The following is a 20,832-nucleotide window of genomic DNA, read 5'->3' on the forward strand; positions in this document are numbered from 1 at the left end:
AAAATTTTACTTTAAATATTATATTATTTATAAAATTAGTAAAAGTATAGATAATTATTATTTTTGTTACAAATGAATAGTAATAGAAATATAGTTTGTTTGCTACAAAGCATAAATTACTGGTCTACAGAGCATCTAACATGCCAGAATGCTTAGGTTGGTTAGTAGAATTAAGTCAACCAGGAGACATGCATGGTTCGGTTTGCCTTAGTAAGAAGATTTAAATATCTAATGGGATGAAAGTTTTGCAAAGAAAGAAAACAAATAAGGGAGTAATAACTTGCATATAGTAATAACTCTTGAGTGGAATAGTCCATGTATCGAAGAAGAACTGGATATGTCGATAAGGGACAAGGTTACAAAATCATTTTAATGTTCAGTCCATCTTTTTGAAGATGGAGTGAGACTTCATATTGGAGAATATTAGTCTAGATTCGAGGATGTAAAATCATCTCAAAGCCCATTATGGTATATTGGTGAGACAAAAGCCTTGTCTATATTAGGGTAGTCAAATGTCTACGTGGCGGAGTGTGAGTGATCTCGAATGAAGTCTTCTTTCTGTTATTATATTGTAGATTAGTAGTTATCTCCAACAATCTTCTAGGTGGTTTCTTGTCTTTATAACTCTTCCCATGGTGGTTGCCAATAGTTACCTACATGAATAATGTCCTGTTATTCTAAAGGTAGTTAATTTCCATGATCAACTATCTAAATGTGATCTCTTGTATAAATGATAGGTTGCCAACTATGATCTTTCCAAGTGTCAGGATATAAATTATTATTTAAATCTTTGTTAATGTAATATTATTGATTAATTTTTAGTGGTAAAGATTTTCCCTGTGGCTCAATCAAATGAATATTTTCTCTTGTGCCAAACAAGCATGTTATTACCCAATTGACCAATTAGTCATATAGAAATAAGCTATTATATGTGATTGGTCAATCATATATTTTGACTAACATATAGCCCCTAAATCATGCCTATTAACCATGATAAAAATTAAAATTTTAAAATTGACCAAGCATGCTTATCAGCCATATCATAGATTAGAGCTTTATATTATAGTTGGCAGATTATTAATACATATAATCGATCATAATGATATATTATTATACCTGATTGATCACATATGTTAACTATGGTGTTTGTTTTATTATAAGCCTATTAACAATGTTTATTTGATATAAACTGTGAGGACCATGCGGGCATTTATTTAGTCCTATATCGGTTATATACTAGGTAGATCTTAGATACTTATACAGGAACAAAAAATTTAAATCATACCTTCTAGCTAGCTTTCATGGAGGAGGGCCTAGGTTGTGATAGAAGTGGTACAAGAGCTAAATTTAAGATAAGTAGGGATTATAACAGAAATGGTATTAAAGCTTAAATTTAGGATCACTAGATATTTTGATAGCAATGAAATCAAAGCCTAGGTTTCTCATCCATAGAATTTGGCTTATAATGAGTGTAGAAAGGTTGGATAATTTGTGTTTTAGATTATAATTAGTAGGGTTTGACAAATTTTGGGCCTTATCAATTCCAATATAGAATAGTATTTGAATTGAAATCCATCTAGCAAACTCAGGGCTTAAATGGAGAAAGTATGTAAGGACTCGTATAAAAATGTATTTAGTCCCATATTGGCTATATATTGGGTAGATCTTGAGTACAAAAATGTAAAGCCTTTTATGTCTAATGGTCAAAAACATATAGAGAGGCTATTAGTTTTTGAAGCTTGACCATTACTGCCTAATTGCTCTTTCTTTTTTAGTGCATGTGCCCCTTATAATATCTAACTTGAGGAAACCTTTGCATGCCTTCGTGATGTTTTGGGAGGCCTATGCCCCATTCAAAATGTCTATTTGATACTATCTCTTGTTTTGTAGGTCATGGCATAAGGTTGAGGCTGACAATAAGTTCTTTCAAAATTGACTCTTTGTTCTTATGTTAGAAGTATTGCAATGTACCATCAAGTAAATGGTTCTACTCAAGTAAATACCTCTATGAATGAATGATTTAGATTGAAAATGGAAAGATCTGTACCTCTATGAATGAATGATGCGAATCATGCTTCCTATACATCAACAAAATTGACTCTTTGTTCTTATGTTAGAAGTATGCAAATTCATCTGGATGCTCAATTAATCACCTCCAAGGTGCGATAAGATCTCATGTTAGAGAACTTCAGACATACAAAATTCTCTTGATGCTCATTATGGTACATACGAGAGCTATGAAATTCTTATCTATACGTGGGTAGTTAGTTGTCCATGTAATTTTTTTTGGTGGTGGTTATCTATATCAATAACTCTTTATTGTCTTAATAATTTTTTTCAGATAGTTAATTTTAGTGATCAACTATCTAAATATGATCTTTTGTACTAATGATGAGTGGCCAACCATGCTGTCTCCAATTATTCCAACACTCAGCCTTCCTGAGGGACAAATTGGCCATTTCAAAGAAATGGGTAACGCTGAATACCGTAAACCAAAAGCGGAATCGCCAAACCACGGGCCAGTTGGGACCGTAGGACGCACGTACTCGTCCAACCACGCGTCGGCGATCTATACGGCAGGCGGCGGGTCTCAAAAGTCTCAATAAATCTAAAAGCAGTCGACGAGCGAAACGAGCTCCGTCGTTCTGCGGACCACGAAGAAAACATAAACAAAAATAAGCATGATAAACAAGTGTATAAAGAAGGAAGCGAGTGCAGAGCGGGGGCTCAGAATAGTTGGGTTTCATATGGATTTTTTTTGTTTTTTTGGTGAACATATATGGATTCCTTTCGCCATCCCAAACAATCGCCTCGTCCCTCCGTCAAAGGGAAGGAAAGCAGGGCCAGGGAGAGAGGGAACCAAGCCCGCCTATTGGCCACCACCCTTTTCCTTTCCTTTCTATTTTTGTCTATAAAATAGTAGACTTGATAGGAAAGGCACCACCACCCACCACTTAGGCCAAAGCCAAATACAGAAAGAGGCTCAAACTCCAGTTGTCTTCCCGGAAATTAAGGTTACAATCTCTCCACCAGATCTTCTCTCTGACCTTCTCTTCCTTTCCTTTTCTCTCCCACCTCGTTGTCTCTCTCTCTCTCTCTCTCTCTCTCTCTCTCTCTCTCTCTCTCTACCCCTATCCTTCTGATTCCTTGTTGTTAGTTTTCCATAGCCAGATCTGATACATCTGATACTGAGTTTTTGGTGGTTTGAGTGAAGGAGGGAGGAGAAGAAATATGGGGAGGGGAAAGATTGTGATCCGGAGGATTGACAACTCCACCAGCCGCCAGGTGACGTTCTCGAAGCGGAGGAACGGGCTATTGAAGAAGGCCAAGGAGCTCGCCATCCTTTGCGATGCCGAGGTCGGCCTCATGGTCTTCTCCAGCACCGGCAGGCTTTACGATTTTGCCAGCACCAGGTTCGTGCTTGCTTCCTCTTCTACAAACTCTCTATGTCATCCTACATGATAGATATGGTTTCAATTCGATCAGTCTTTCGTAAGGTCTTGTTGAGGTTATTGCATGGATGGACTGGGAGTAAGTCTAACCTATGGAAGAGTATTTTTACATTGAAATGATAGATATGGATGGGACTTATCGATCATGTTAGAAAAGGTGGTCGGCTGCATAGTTTTGATTATCTTTGTTGCATAGATGGTTTAGCTGATATGTTTTAGAGAAAGAACTAGAGAAAAGAGGAATGGTGTATCTCCCCCACCACTTCTCTCTTATTTTATTTATTTCATTTTATTTTTTCGAGAAAATATCACTTCTCTTTTATAGCTTTCTTATTCTTAGTTTTAATGTTAGCAAGAACTATTGTCATATGTTTTTTTTTATGTAACATTGTCATGTGCTTTTATATGCTCATGTCGTATATCTCTCTTCCAATTTCTGTTCTCTCCGCATAGATTTTCATTAGACAAACTCTCTCCCTCTCTCTCTCTCGCTCCCCACTCCATTCTACTTCATTTCTCGGATATTCAAGAGTGTATTTGGTGGATTTATTTTCTTGTCTTCTATACTTACATGTTATAAGGCATGATATTGCTTCCTAGAGTACTAAATCAAAAAAAATTGCAAGTTGATCCAAGGAATGTCAGTTGTAAGCCTGTTAGGTGCCTGAAGGTTTTTTCGAGTCTGTAAGAACACTGAAGTGGGATAGGGAAAAAAAAAACAATATAAGAATGTGGCAGTTTCTCATGCATCTGACACTTCTCATCTTTCCAAGTTTCTGATTTTCCCCAATCAATCCAAAAATTATCAAATGATAAATGCTCCATGCACGTTCATCTTTAACCAAAGCCACTGATCATACCATCTTCTGCTTCAGAACACTGTTGGATGTGACGAAGGGGCACTGTTAAGGAAGATAAATAATCATCCATTCACGTGCGCATTTGTGAAGTTAGGGTAGCGCTGAACATATATCGAGAATAACAAGGACGAAGTCCAGGGTAAAACTACTAGAATTAAATATTTTACTTCTCACATTATTACTGTAGGCAACGAACATGAGGACGCATGTATTTTTTGAAGTGTGTGAAATGTTATTTTAATAAAACTGAACTTTTAGATTCAGAAGTGGAAGGGATGCTGAGGGTTAGAAGCTTGGATATATATATGGCTATCCTCCAAAGGCATGCACCGCAATTGCTAAGCCGTAGCTGGATTATCATTGTTTTTGTGAATGCATCCTATTTATACAGATATGGTTTTGTCCAAGGAAGAGAGACAACCAATGATGGTACTGAACGTGGGAGTGGGGCAGGTCTGACGTGCCTTGGACTATTTGATCATTTGATGCAATAACCGCTACAAGTTATGCCATCAGTATATGAAACTTGGGAACAAGTTAATGGCTTGAGTCCAGTCCTGATCTAGCTTACTTTAAAGTGGGATGTGTAGCGGGAACCATATTGGAAGATTAAATAGTCTAATGTATAGTCTAATGCATCATACTTCCCTTGCATCCATCTCACTATCAGATCCGATAACATTCAGAATATATGAAAGTGCGCAATAAAACCTCCTTCGAGAAGTACTGCCTACACAATTTTCTGTATGTGATGTTGATGTAACATTACATAAAACTAGGTAGTCATACATTATAACTTCACAAAGCAGTCTATAAGTAGCTGTTTAGAGTTTCAAGATAAAACAAACGAAAAAGTGTCGTTAGGATCAATTGAGAGGAAACAGTATCATTTTAAGGTTAATTATTAGATTCTAATTGGAGAAATTTGTTAGTTTGTAAGGTATAGGTTACCATCATTATTTTTTGGGTCTGAAAGGTTGCCTTCATTATGACTGAAGAGTTAAACTAATTTATTTCGTCTTGTAGCATCATTCAGATGCATGCTCTTGATGGAAAAAAATCGCCTACATATTGCGTGAACCTTGGAACTTCCTCTTGATATATACTTTTCTGTCTCTCCTTTTGATTGTTGAAAGGAAAATACAATCTAAAACTACCTTCAAAAGACAAGAGAAGGAGAATAAACCCAAGCCATATTCAACTTGGTATAGGAAAAGTGTAATAAAAAAATTACCATTTGAGCAACTTTGGTAGCATATATAGTTAACTAAGCAATCAGTGGTTTAGTTACTTTCTTTGCAAATGTGAAAGTCTATATTTAGTTCAAACTACAAGATGAAAAACCTCCATCCGTGATCTAGAAAAGATGATTGCTGAATTTGCTTCAATTTAAACATCCTAAGTATGTAAGACATTATCGATATATTTATAGCTTTCCTATTCTCAAAGTTTAACCAATGGGATTGAGCAGGTGAAGAGCTGTTTGGAATGTGACACAAGCATTCTTCCTACATGATCATGAATAATGATACAACATATATTGTTGAGATATGTCTAGAAGAGTTAGTGGACATGATAATAACTAGATTCTCTTTGTTTTTCATATTCTATGGGTTTTGCATATTTTTTTTGATAGAAAGGATAATCATTCTAATCAAGAAGGGTAGTTTGTTACTTGCTTCCATGTATCAGTAATAAAATCTGGTGAATCTTCAATTCAAGAATGAAGATGCTTTGTTGGTTTATGCGCTGTTCAAATGCTTTATCTTCTAACATGACAAAATATGCATTTTGAAAAAAAAAATCCTTAAAGCTTTTGCATCCTCAAGAATGAAGGATGCAAGTAAGGAATCATATAGTGTCCACTGCATTATGAATTCATGATGCTGATTAAGTCTCCTTCTAATATGACATCGTGAAGTCCCAATGCGACCCGGCCCATATAGAACATTCCCTGGTTGTAAATGCTTTGATACATTCTGCTATTGTCCTAGCTCCAATAAGCTCCCCTTTGCTATCTCAAACTACACATCCAGTATCAGCTTTTCCATCTGCAAAAAATACACCATCAGCATTGATTTATATACACCTTTTGGCAGGGTAGACCATCTTTCTTGTATTTGAACTTTTATACTAGTATTAATCTCTTGACTACTTTGGAATTCTTATAATAGCCAACAAGCTTTATTAACTATTTTCCATGGCTTGAGCTTTTATCCTCCAAAAATGAAGTCATTTATGCTTTTCCAAATTACCCAAGCAATAATAGCAAATGTAGTTAATCCTTCCATTTCCATTTCCAATTTGTTAAAGCTCTTATACCTAACCCAAATGCTTTCAGCTTTGCTTCCCTTGGTTCTCATCTGGAGAGATGCAAGACTCCAAACTTGTAGTGCAAACTAATAATATCAAAAAATTCCACTCATGTATCATTCTGTTCGTAATATAGTTCACATAATTCATCCTTCAACTTGATTTTCCTTTTACTCAAATTTGCTTTTATTGGAAGGATATTTAATTTTGCGAGCATATCACATAAAAAAATTGATTTTTCTGGATTATGTAGCTTCCAAAAATTACTATTCTCTACCAGAACTATGAAAATTAAAACTACTTGCCTTCTTTAAATCTTCTTGCTCCAGTATCAAGTGAAAAGCACTCTTAACAGTGAAAATTCTATTTTTTGTATCATGTCATATCGATCTATGATCTGTTAATCTATCACTAATTAGGATTTTAAGAATGTTCTGTGCAAAGAATACCTGATTAATAACTGTCTCGTTATAGCACCCTCTATCCTTGCCCATCAAAATACCGACTGTAGCTTTAGGGCTCAAGATGCTAACAGGCCCCTTGGAAGGCTGTTTTCACCGATAGCCATTTATACTTCCAAATTTTTACCCTATTCTCATGTTCAATTTGTGAGCATACACCTGCTTCAGGCAACGGTTTTCTATATTTGAAACAACATAGAGTTCAACCGCCGTAGAAATCTCCATTCTTTTTTTGCTAGTAGTGCTCTATTGAGAGCTTGTAATTCTCTGAAGCCACATCTCCTTTCTCTTTTACTAAACAAAATTATTCCAGTTTATCATTCTAGTTTATCCAATGAACCTTCTCACTTTTCTTTTGCCCCTACCAAAACTTTGCTAGTAATAAATTTAACTCCTTGCATGCTTGTTTGGGAACAAGAAAACAACTCACTACATATGTTGGAAGTGCTTGTGTGATCATCTTCAATAAATAATTTTCTCTTTGATTTCCCCATCATAGTTGGAAGCCCTAAATAATTTCACTCCTATTAAATTGCTAATTTCTTCCTTTACATCTCGTGGTATCTTCATGATGAATGTGATGGCTGACTTATCCAAGTTGATCATTTGCCCCAAAGCCTTCTCATATCTCTATAACAAGTTCAATATGTTTCTCGTTAGGATTAAGCCAAGAGAATGGGTTGTGAAGAACTCTCATTATAACTTTTAGTATTGTATTAGGAGAGAATCATATATACATGGTGGTACAAAAACATGAGGTGAACTTACCACCAAGGTTACATGCATGTAATGTATACCCTATATACAATACCTAATACTCTAATTACACCCCTCTCAAACTCATGGTGGGTTGTAGACCATGAGTTTGGAAAGAAGATAAGATGTTCGAGCTTTCGTCTGAGGCTTAATTAGTAAGTAAATCAGCAGGCTGAGCCTCGGAAGATAATGAAGAGAGAGTGTCCCTGCAAGATGATGATAATGGGTAAAGAAGGCATCAACACCAATTTGCTTGGTGAGCTCATGGTTGGTGGGGTTGGTAGCAATTTGAATGGCACTGGTATTACCATAGTAGAGAGGAGTCGCCTCAGAAAGGATAGCACTCATATTTGCAAGAAGCTAATGAAGCCAAATGATCTCAGCAGTAGGAGTAGCCATAGCGCAGAGTACAGCTTTAGTAGATGATCATTTACTGAAGTGCCAAGAAAAAATACATTGGAAAAAGCAGCCTTGAAAAATTGCATGGATCACTTGCCCAAGGAGCATTGGAAAAATTATAAAGCTGAGGCTAGGAAGAATTGGATAAAAGCAAAGCTTGTGAAATGGTACATTGAAGAAAACACAACAGGTGTAAGAGATGGAAATAGAGAATTGTTGTGGAGGCTGAAACAAATTGGCTCAAAACATGCACAGCATGAACAATATATATCTAGCCTGGAAATAATGAGATAAATGAGACTACCTATAAGATATTGATAGAGAGTACGATTAGAAAGAGGTGCACCAACTCTAGGCTTTAAGTTATGATGGAGCACCAATGGAGTATTAGCAGTGTGGCAATCGACCAGCTCTAGAAAGAAGGTCGGCATTGTATTTCTATTGGAATAAGAGGTAGCTCTTAGAGCTATATGCAACCTCAAGGTCCAAGAAATCCCAAAGTGGTCATTGCAAGTTGCTGACTAAGATACTGCATAACAAATGCAATATGCTTTAGGTCATCCACGGTAATAATCATATTATCGACACAAAGCAGTAAAAAAAGTCTGACCACGTAAGAAGAATTGACAAATGTGGTAGGATCATGATCAATGTAGGCCAAACTAGATCGAACTATTTAGTTCGGCCTGTACCGAGCCAACCCGGTGAGAAACTGAGTCGGTTCGTCTACAGAAATCGGTTTTGGCCCCGAACTGGCCGGAACATGTCTTGACTCGACCGAAAAAGACTCAAACCGGACTGAATTGGCCGGAACTGATCTGAATCGGTCGGAACTGATTGGAACCAGCCAGTTCCGTTCGAACTTGGTGCGAACCATCCGCTTCGCACCGAGTCAATCCGGTTCGGAACTGGGCCCTGCCCCTCTCTTTTTTTTGTTAAAAATAATTGTTTCGGCCTTTCCAATAGTTTATTTTGAAAGTTCGTTCTAAACGACTCCCTTTTTTTTACCAATCTATGAAATCACACTGATTTAGTACGATTGAAGAAAGATTCAAGCCCAAATAAGATGTGCTTCTTCTTCCCTATCTCATTTTCTCTATTTTTTTGTTTGAAAAAATAGCTCAAAAATTATAAAATAAGAAAAAATCTTGCCAAAATTTTTGATTTGGCATTGATTTTATTAAATATTGTAGATCTATAGATGATCTACACGATGACATAAAAATTTTTAATTTTTGGATTATATATAATTTTTAAAAATTTAAAATATACTTTTGGATTAAAACATAAAAAATAAAAAAATAAAAAATCAGAAGTATATTTAGGAGCATGTAAGCTACTCTTCGGCTATATTTTGTGTCTATTTATTTAAGTTGATGCGATCTCGCGCATAGTGGCCGAGGCCTAAATTTGAAAAAAATTTAAGAAATAAGTAGCCTTTAATGTATGCCTATTTGGCACTAGAGTGTATTTTACAGTGTGACTATTCAGGGCGTGCTCACGGCCTTATGTAGTGAGACGCCATTACACCAAAAAAAAAAAAAGCATGCCTACATGCCTAGAAAAATATATGTAGCATCTATTATTGGATTCTACGTGGATCTGAGCTGAAATTATTTTTTTAAAATATTTACATTTAAAATTATTTTTAAATTTAAAAAATAATTAAAAATATATAATTATACCAAAACTTATGAAAAATTAGTAGTACATTGGAAGTAATTTATGAAGTAGAAAACATATTTTTCTGAATTTATGATATTTAAATATATTTTAAATTTAAACATTGTTATAAATATATAAATAAAAAATATGAAATATTCATATTATGTATTAGATAAACTACATGTATTTTCTGAGGTAAAAAAATTATCTTTATCGTAACAAAATTTTGGTATTGTTAAATAATTGAAAAACTAACATACATGATAAACTCACAGAAATGGAACCATTAAGAAAAAAGGAGCCAGAGCATGATATTGGTTGGAATCATGGGCAAATGCTCTTAGGTCGGCATCATTGAAAGTGCAACTGGTGCAACATAGAGTTTAAAGGAGGAATAATCAGGTTGAAGCAGCACTTAGCTGGTGGTTACCTCGACGTATTTATGTGCCGGAAATGCCGTCAGAAGGTTTGGTAGCAGATGAAGAAGCACTTTGCCGATTTCAGAGCAGCGAAGGAGAGAGTTTCTAAGAAGAAGGCAGAGATGGACTCCGAGCGGCAGAGCCACTTTTCTATTACTCTAGGAAGTTAGAGAAGACATCCGCTCTAGATGACGAGAAGGCATAGATCTAAGCTGTCATGCAAGCGATCCTGGATGACAGTGACAGCAGGATGAGATAGCCAGGCAAAGGGCTTTATTAGGCCCCTCATACTACTAGTCAGGCTCTGGTTCTACGATCAGCAGGGCAAATCTAGAGTTCAAAAGGGCCTCCTCAGTTAAAGAGGCTGTCAGCAGAGGCGATGGCATATTGCATCTATGTTGGAAGCTTTTGGTAGCAAAAACAAATCATCCAGAGAGATTCCATCAGGAGTATTAATCCATAATTTAGATCCATATGCCTTCGCCCGTAGAGATTCAAAGCAGTGAAGGATTGACACAATGCTGAAGAAGGATAACAAGAAAGATATGTGGCGAGCTATTTGATCATGATTCTACTTCAGCCACATCCTAGCGAATGTGACAAACAATATGTACTATAGATCTGCTATTTCCTCCATATAGGCTGTCAGTCCCGATGTAGATCCTCCAGGCCCGAAGAACATCTACGGTGAGCTTTTTGACAATAATAAAGAGGAGCTAGAGATATGGGTTGCCTCACACAAGAGTAAGTGACCCACATATGGACTGACAATTATGTGTGATGGTTGGACCGGTCCTACCAAATGGAGTATTATTAACTTTCCGACATATTGTGATACAAAGACTTTCTTCTACAAGTCAGTTCATACTTCTGATCAGGTGCACGACGCTACGTACATCCTTAAACTGATAGAAGAGGTGATTGATCAGGTAGGAGAGAAGAATGTCGTGCAGGTCATCACTGATAATAAGCCATAATATAACGTCGCCGGAAAGATCTTGATGGAGTGACAGTCACATATTTTCTGGACGCCATGTACTACACATTGTATCGACATCATGTTCACGAATATTGTGAAGATTCATAGGGTGCAGCAGATAGTGGAGACAGCTCAAAGTATCACCAGATATATTTCTAACCATACGTGGGTTCTTTAACTAATGAGGAGGTATGCAGGGTGAGAGATCTTGAGACCAAGAGTCATATGATTTGCTACCAACTACGTTGCACTTGATAGCTTTCTTGAGAAGAAAGCGGTCTTACGTCAAATGTTTGTTTAATTCCGAGTGGTAGAAAAGTAGATATGCCAGAGCATTATTAAGGACTTGGTGATGAGGCAGACATTCTGGCAACAAGTACTGCAATAGTGAAGGCTATCAGACTATTGTATGAAGTGCTTCGGATTCTAGACAACGAGAGATACCCCCAGATGGGCGATAGTGAGAGCAAAAATTCATATCATGGAGGCAGATCCGACGTATGCTTACGAGTACATCGACATCATTGAGCGGCGATGGGTCTATTAAATGGATAGGGACTTGCATGTAACGAGTAAGTAGGAACATTGAAAATTAGACTGCTCCTGTACTTGTACAATTTTACTAGACAATAACGAACTCTATGTGCAACATACTATTTGAACCCTCAGTTTTAGTATGCCATAGCTGGAATCGAAATGGATGATGAACTTCTGGCCGCTCTGCATAATGCGATTTATAAGATGGAGCATGATCCAAAAGTCGCCGCCCTATGTCTAAAAGAGGTAAGTTAATTTAAGTGACATGTATAAGTTAACTAGTATTTTTAATTATTAACATATTACAATACAATTCTTTTTTATAGATCAAAATATTGAGAGGGAGCACTGATAGCTTTGGAGTTTCGACAGCTGCCGTATGTAAGAAAAGTATGAATCTAGATATATTACACATCGGGAGGATTTTTACCTGGCCATAGATGGTTACTAATATAACAATATCTTATATACAATTTTTTTTTCAATATTTTTACAGTCGAACGATGGATCCATTTTGGTTTGTCCGCAAAAAATCTCAAGCAGTTCGCTATTCAAATATTTTTCCAAACGGTCTCCTCGAGTGACTGTGAGCGCAACTAGTTAACCTTTGCCCTTATCCATAACAAGCAGAGAAACCGTTTGACATAGAAGTGTTTCAGTAATCTTGTATATATTTCTATAATCTGAGGTTGACACTGAAGTGCATTCAAGAGAAAGTGGAGCTAAAGTATAGAAATTGAATCTATAGTGCTTTTGTTGATGATGTGGATGATCCTATGATCGAATAGCTTGTGGGCCAGTAGCAGGAGTCAGAACTTGATAAGCGAGGATTGCCTCCGCAACCAGCCAGCTTCATAGCCAGCGAGGCTAGGGTTGATGCAGGACAATGGGAAGAGAGCAATATTTTATGCATCCTTCAGCCGATTAGCCACAACCATAGAGGAGTCGGTCACCATATGACTCTTTGTTCAAGACAGCCTCTTAGAGATATAATCGAGAGATGTTTAGACGAGGCCACTATGCTACTCGATCGACTCGGTCAGGAGGGTGACATATATCCTCCCAACATAGCCAGACAGACAGGATCACGAAGGATAAGCAAGCAGAGAGTGACAAATAGAATAAATAGGCAGCGAGTGACATGAAGGATAAGAAGATAGCTGCCCAGCACACCAAAAAAAGAAAATAAAAGACATCTACCCAGCACACCAAATGGCCATAATGGATATTGAGTTTGAATTCTTGTAGCAAACTTTTTATAAATTTGGCATAGTTGAGAGTGAGACTGCATAAAATAAACCCATGTAATGCGAGAATAATCAACAATTAATATGACATAATAGCAGTTTCCATCTTTAGAAATAGAAGGGGAATAACTCTAGACAACTGGGTGAACTAAACCAAAAAGTGAAATAGCTATAGAATTACTAGAGTGAAATGGAAGTCTCACATGCTTTCCAAGAACACAACCTTAGATATAGAGCCTATGACACCACTATGAATTAATGTGGTAAGATGGGAACCCTAAAGATGGTCAAGACGACAATGATAGATCTCGAAAGTAGAAGTGGAAACATCTACCAAGGTAGAGGCAGGAGAATTGGGCACATGTGGGTGGTCCATCAGATACACTCCATTATGGCGATGGCCAACACCAATCAGACGACCGATTTGTTGATCCATCACAAAGCAAGAGGATGCATCAAAGGAGACAAGGCAACCATGATTAGTGACACTACAGGAAAACTAACTTTACAAGAACATTTCAATGATCTTTATTATCTCCTTCCCTTTTGCATTTTCTGGAGCAATAAACGCATGATTTTTGCTCGCAAGACACACAAGCACCTAATAATTTGAGTAATGCATGAATAGTATCTTAGCAGCAGCATATAATGTAGTGAATCTGATCAAACCGAACGAAGTCAAGGGATCACCGCGGACAAAAAAAGGGAAGAGGAAGGAGAGAAGATGGGAATCGAAAAAGGGGAAGAACATAATACCTCTAGGGCTCTTCCGGTCGGCGCCGCAGAGGAGGGAGGAGAAGAGTGTTGAGGACCCCCGCAAACGCCGCCAACCAAGGAAGGCATCGAGCCACAAAGAAGCCAACGAAGGCCAACTACATTACTTGGAGAGCCTTGGTCAAAGCTTTCATTCGGCCAAAGCACACCCATGGCCGACCCATACCATACATGACAAACCCCGGCCAAGCATGCCCAACCTTGGCCGAGCACGCCGCGCACATGTCCAAGCCTTGGCCGAGCATGCCCAACCTCGGCCGAGCCCACCGCGCGCTTGCCGCGGCCAAAGCCGGAGTTATTGCATTGATTTGGCGAGGTTCAGGCCAAAGAACCTTGCCAGCTACAGTGTTCTGGGCGAGGTTCAGGCCAAAGAACCTCGCCAGCTACAGTGTGCCAGGCGAGGTTCTGGGCGCCGAACCTCGCCAGCTACAGTGCTGGGCGCGCCCGCCAGCCGTCCGCACGCCCGCCAGGCCACCCGCCAGCCGTCCGCACGCCCGCCAGGCCGCCCGCGCCCAGCCAGCCAGCCCAGGCGAGGTTCGGCCGGCCGAACCTCGCCAGCCGCGCGCCCGCCCGCGCGCGCCCGCGCCCGCGCCCGCCCGCGCGCGCCCACGCCCGCTCCGCCCGAGCGAGGTTCGGCCCAGCGAACCTCGCCAGGGCCCGCCTGGTGCCGCGCGCGACTCCCCGCGCGCCAGACGCCTGCGGCCGCCCGACCAATGGCGTGCCGCGGCCCTGCCGCGCCCCAGCGTCCCTGCGGCCGCCCGACCAATGGCGTGCCGCGGCCCTGCCGCGCCCTGCAGCGCCCCAGCGCCCCTGCCAGCGCCTCAGCGCCCCTGCCAGCGCCCCAGCGCCCCTGCCAGCGCCCTGCCCGAGCCGTGCCAGCGCCCCAGCGCCCCTGCCAGCGCCCTGCCCGAGCCCTGGCCGCGCCCAGCGCCCTGCCCAAGGCCTGGCCACGCCCCAGCAGGCCTGCCAAGGCCCTGCAGCGCCCCAGCAGGCCAGCCAATGGCCTTGGCCAGCCTTGGCCAGCCTAGGCCTTGGCCAAGCTAGGCCAAGCCTTGGCCAAGCTAGGCCACCCCTTGGCTAGCCTATGCCACCTATTAGCCACCTCCCTTTGAATGGTTTTGACCCCTCTTGAAGAGCCTATAAAGATGTGTTGAGGGGGCTTGGGAGAACATCTTTGGTCATAGTGAGTTTCCTTGTATTTCGGCCTAAGGGCTTGGGAAGGCTTTTGCCTTAGTTTATTCGGTCTCAGAGCATGTTCTAAGACTTGGGCTAGTGAGGACCAATCATAGTTCCACTAGATTGTTGTAACCTTGTCTTTGGGAATTAAATCAACCGTTAAGCGTTCCTCTACATAATTTGAGCTTTCTACTTGCGTCATCGGTTGTTTTTCTTCAAGCCAAGGGTCGGGCCAAGCTGCAACCAGTAGACCCGCCCCTTGCCTTGATTACCACCATCACTTAGAATATCCGAACACCTTCCGGCGTTACCTGCATCGGCCCAAATCATTCATCTTCGAGGTGCGCATAAGGAGCACGGGACATAGAGTGGTGTGGAGGCTTCCGGGCCGAAAGCCACCCTCCATCAAAGAGGAGGTTGCGGACGCGCGGTCGCTCGGAGCTGGAGAGGAGGGAGGAGGAGAGGAACTTAGCGTCGGACGTTGCTCGGCGCTGGAGAGGACAAGGGTAGCTAGGGCATCGACCGAGAGTGGATGACTGAGGAAAGCGAGCCAGGCGAGCACTAAAAACAAGAAGAAAACAAAGAGGAGGAGGAGGAGGAGACTTACCTTAGACGAGGGCGAGGTCGACGGCGACGGGGAAGCGGAATCTTCGATCGCCGATCAGGGCTCGGGATGGAGGTGAGAGTTTGATGTCGGCAGCTAGGACATCGACCGAGAGAGGATGGGGAGAGGGGGCTGAACGAGCAGGTGGGTTTATGTTTAGTTTTTTAACGACGTTTTTAAGCATCATCGTTTCTTAAACTTTTAACGACGCTTTTAAGCCTCGTCGTTTCTTAAGCTTTACCGACGCTACGGGGAAGCGTCGGCAAAGATTGGCGCTGAGCTAAACTTTCCCGATGCTTTCCTCTAGCATCGGAAAAACTCAGATTTGCTGTAGTGTGAGTTGACAAACAGATAGTAAATTAACAGATAATTGAGGAATATTGAGGATGGAAGGAACAGTAAAATGGATGGTCTTAAGATCACCCTGTTGAGATGGTGTAATTGGGTGCCATCACCTGTAACAATATGAAGCTACATAGGAGGCGAACAGGAAACAAGAAGAGAAGCATGTGGGGAAAGGATGCATCAGAGTCCAAGATCCAAGTGAAACAGGATCTATCTGTAGAAAAGGCTGAAGATGCATGACCGGAGGGTAAAGCATCAGTGCTATGAAGTTGTCAATGAACCTGTCATGGGAGACCTAGAGCTTGCATCAAATGAAGAATCCATGGCAGGCGCGGCAACAACTGGTTCTTTAGGAGTAGCGCCTAGAGCTTGTTTGTAGCGTGGTGGTCGAATACTGCACTCCTCAATGATGTGTCCAGTGCGTTTGCAGTAACGGCACAACTTCTTCCTCTTTTTCATAGCATCAGAAGAAGGAAGGAAAGTGGGACAAGAGCCAATGCTAGTAGGCTGCATACTATGGGCAGCCAAAATAGAAGTAGGCTCGCCAATCTGAGATTGTAGGATACGAAGATGGGTCCCCTCAGCTATCAAGTCAGATAAAGCAGCATCCAAAGTAGAAAGTGGCGCACAATAGAGCAATTGACTATGGATGGTCTCAAACTCAAATCGGAGACCCATAAGAATCTGAAAAAAATGTTGCTGATCAAGAGCCTTGCGTTGCTCATTAAAGCAAGTGCAGATTGACCAAGTAGAGCATAAATGATGCTGAACCGAGTGAAGTTGATGATGCCACAATTCCTGCATGTAATTGTAGAACTCCAATATAGAGTAGTCCTGTTGATGAGCAGTAGAGGGCTCTTGAAATATAAAGTATGTACGAGCTTGATTAGCGAAGATAATCCCACAAGTCTTTGGTTGTAATATCCTGGCCTTCCATCAGATGTAGAATTTGAAGCCTAATGGCATATGTGACACTTTAAGAAATTGCAGCAATGACACGACGATCAGCCATTGTCCATGTAAATAAAAGATTAGGGTCCGAGCCAGCTGGCAGACAAGGCGTAGTCCCATCAATATGGCCCCATAGCTGATGAGCAAATAGTTGAAGTTGAATAGATACTGCCCACAACTTTTAGGTGGCATAACTATCTAATTGAATGTCTAGAGTGATGGTGGAATTGGTTGAAGATCTCACAGCTGGAGGTGAGGAGGCTCCTAGAACTCCTGAAGACGAACTTGAAGGAGTGCCCAAAGGAGCTAAAGAAGTTGGTTGTTGATTCATGATACCTTAGGTGGCTTTTGCCCTTGGAGTGACTGCTAACAAATGGCTTGCAGTGGCAGCTTCTAACAATGTCAAGCAAATGTATGATTGTAGGCTGTAGCAGTTAATTTGAGGCAAATCATCAAACATGTAATCTGCAGTTGCTGTCACTGAAATGCAATGTTATAGCAGCTCATTCAGATATTCATAAACATGAGAGCTTGTCTATGGAAGACCATGGAAACCATGAAAAGAGCAAATGCGCAATTATTCTAGGTGTTGGCTGGTCCAGGTGCCTTGGAGATATTTGGAACAAGGCATGGATCAGCTCCAATAGAGATCCAAGAATAATTCAGCAGAAGTTACTTTAGTTCACATGCCAACATGGGCTGATGACTTTTAGATGGCCGCAGGCTGATATTATGCTTGGGTGGTTTGGACCAATTATCGAGTAGCTGGTGGGTGCAGTATTGAGCATAACATAGGGATCTATAGATAAAGACTTGGATGTCCCAAAGCTTTAGCAAGATAGCGAACCATCGGAGATGAATGGTGGAACTGAAAATTCCAAAGAATTAGAGAGCCCAAGATTGAGTCTGCGGCCAGCAAAGTTTGATAATGTCAAAATCTTCAAGCAGTATTACGAGGCTTTGTCTTGAAGCTCATTTCCAAAAATGTGAGGAAAGCTTATTTTAGAGGTGCATGAAGCTAAGAGCATGGGCTATGAAGACCTCTCATTCTATCTATTGGTATTGTATTAGAATTACCAAAAAAAGATGAGAATCATATAAAGATGATGGTTGAAATAACTATGAAGTGAGCTTACCATCAAGGTTACATGCATACAATATATACACTACATACAATACATAATACTCAACATTTCTTCCCTCTTCATTATTGGCATTTGCAAATAGTAGAATGGTCTTTGCAAAGAGAAGATAAGATATTTTTAGCCCTCTTTTGATAATAGAAATTCCAAGGACTTCTTTCCATTACTTTCATAGGACCCTTTTTTTTTTTTTTTGGGCTTAAGCGGGTTCTTCATACAACACGTGTACGAATACATCCAATTAAGTCAAAAAACACCAACTCGTAGAGTGCCTGTAGCAGCTCCTCTTCCCCTGACCAGAGGGTGTATCCAAAGTGGTAAGCCGCATAGGCAGCTGCCCAGTCGGCCACCCCATTGGCTTCTCTGAATACATGTTTGGTCTAAAAGGCCACCCCATCCCTCATCATTATCCCTATGTCTCGGATCAGGGGGTGGTCCGTGCTCTCACCCCTCGGTCTCCCTTAAATTCGCCCGACAATCGTGGCCGAATCGCCCACCAGAATGATCGAGCTGGCCTGCAGCACCTGCCGCACATGTCGAAGACTAGCCCAGGAGGCTCGCAGCTCTGCCTCCGGAACTGACGTGTCAAACAACTGGTAGCCACCCACTGCCACCATCCTGGAGTGCGGGTCCCATATAACAAACCCCGCACCACCCCGCGTTCCTCCATCCAATACCGATCCGTCGAAGTTGACCTTGAGAAAACTCGGGGATGGGAGCTCCCAAGTGAAAAACACCATCTGAGGAGCTGCCTGAGCAGAGAGGGAACCCTGAATGTCCCGAGCTGTTAAAGATCTATCTGAAGAGAGAGTGGGTCTGATCTCCATCGTCTGTGCTCGAGCGAACTCCGCAACAAACCTCGGTGACATTCCGCGCTCACCAAAAGTGCGGGCGTTCTTCACCAGCTGGATCTGATGTGCTATGCAAGTCGCTTTGATGGCCTCCTAATATTTCTGGGGGATGGCCAACCACTGCCGTATTACCTATAGAAACTGAAGCCTCTCACTCTAGGCCTCCTGCGGGATTCCTGTCCACTGCCATGCCAACCTTGCCAATGTACACTGGAATAGTACATGATTCACCGACTCCTCAGCATCACATGTCTTGCACTCCGCGGGAATCCCCCAGTTATGCCTATTCAGCACTATTTTCGTCGGAAGACGGTCCCATGTCACATTCCATAAGAAGAGTGCTGCCCTCAGATGAAGCCCCGACATCCAGATCTAAGTGTAGTCCTACCTCGGCTCATGCTCCTGTTGGATGACACGGAAGAGGTCTCCCAATCTGACACTGGCCCTGCACGAGGTGCCCCAAACCCTGACATCTGGCCACGCATATCCGGGTATCGGAAGAGACCGGATCCTCTCAGCTAGGTGTACCCCGAACAACTGTCGTAGTTTGGCCTCATCCTACGCTGCCCCTCCTGAGGCTAGGAGGTCGCACACCCGTAGCCCCTCCATTGCCTCAGTATCAACCATGGTCGGCCAGCACCTCAGGAGAAGGATATCCACCCATGGGTCAGCAGTCACCTCGATGCTCCGCCCATCGCCTATCAACCACCTGGTGGTTGCCGACACAGTCGGCAAGTACCTCCTGATCTCGCGCCACATGAAGGAGACTCGACGGCCACTCCGTGCCACCTTTGAACCCCCTCGACCATATCTGGCTGCCATTATCTGACTCCAGAGCCCGTGTGGCTCTAACAGAAACCGAACAGCATGCCGAGCAATGAAAGCCTCGCGTCGCTCCAGGAGGGACTGCACCCCTAGACCGCCCTCACTGGTGGGACGGCAGACCTGCTCCCAGACCACCAAATGCACCCTGTGGCCTCCACCGTGTGACCCCCATAAGAAGCACTAAAGGAGTCGCTCGATCATCAGTAAAGTCATCTTCGGTACCACATTGTTGGCCATGAGATATACCAGCATGGATTCGAACATTGAGCTGATTAGTGTCAATCTCCTCATCATGGATAGGGAGGACATCCTCCAACTTGCTCTGGACCCGCTGCACCAGATCGGAGCACTCTGCCACCCGTAGTCTCCGGCCAGTGATGGGGACTCCCAAGTAGGTCAGTGTCCCCTCCTGCTCTGGTATCTGCCGATTCTTCCGGATTTCCTATCTGACTCTGCTCTCCGTACTCGGGCTGAAATGGATAACTGACTTCAGAAAGTTTACTCTCTGACTGGACGCCGCGCAGTAGCCCGCCACCATTCTGTGGAGGACCCGTGCATCAAAAATCCGCGCCTTGGCCAGAAGAAGATAATCATCAGCGAAAAGTAATGAGAATAGGCTCCCCCTTCTGAGACCTTTTGATGGAAAAAATAATCTGTTTGCTTTCCTTTTAATGAGAATAGAATGAGTCATGTAAGTAACGCATTTCATAAGCAAGGCCAAATCTATTTCGGTTTCAAACCTTGAGTTCCTGTTTTGTTATCTTAAGTTTCTCCGTAACTCTTTCCATTCCTTGACTTATGTTCCGGCTCTCACGCAGCACTTCGTAAGTCCGGACCTATCAAATTTAAACATTTTCCTTTTCCTTCTTTGATGACCATGGTGTTCAGCCTGGGATATTATTAAAATTTGGGTATGATCTGAAAAATGTTTTGCTTGTGCCTTTTGAGTACTTCATGCACCAATCAAGAGAAGAAAGGATTCTATCAAGTCTTTCCCTTGCAAGATGGTATGCCCATCATCTAAAGGTAATTCAGTTTATCATAGACTGAAATCAGGCCAAGGTGATAAGGTTAGG

The 20,832-nt window shown here is 41.7% G+C and overlaps 1 protein-coding gene across 5 annotated transcripts in view; it reads left to right on the top strand.

Annotated features, from left to right (window-relative positions):
- The first annotated feature begins 2,785 nt into the window (after window positions 1–2,785).
- Window positions 2,786–20,832, top strand: part of LOC120109097 (MADS-box transcription factor 23-like) — a 32,324-nt gene continuing 14,277 nt past the window's right edge. For 2 of the 5 annotated variants that reach the window (XR_005510127.1, XR_005510126.1), the window contains exons 1-2: window positions 2,786–3,014; window positions 3,215–3,413. Coding sequence is in view for 3 of the 5 variants with exons in the window: in XM_039122842.1 (XP_038978770.1) it covers window positions 3,232–3,413 (182 nt within the window). In the remaining 2 variants the exon portion in view is untranslated. Of the gene's footprint in view, window positions 3,015–3,214; window positions 3,414–20,832 lie in introns of those variants that run through there. The other 3 variants (XM_039122842.1, XM_039122840.1, XM_039122841.1) reach the window with 3 other exon arrangements.

The sequence above is a fragment of the Phoenix dactylifera genome, unplaced genomic scaffold (genome assembly GCF_009389715.1).
Source record: "Phoenix dactylifera cultivar Barhee BC4 unplaced genomic scaffold, palm_55x_up_171113_PBpolish2nd_filt_p 001800F, whole genome shotgun sequence".
NCBI classification, from domain to species: domain Eukaryota; kingdom Viridiplantae; phylum Streptophyta; class Magnoliopsida; order Arecales; family Arecaceae; genus Phoenix; species Phoenix dactylifera.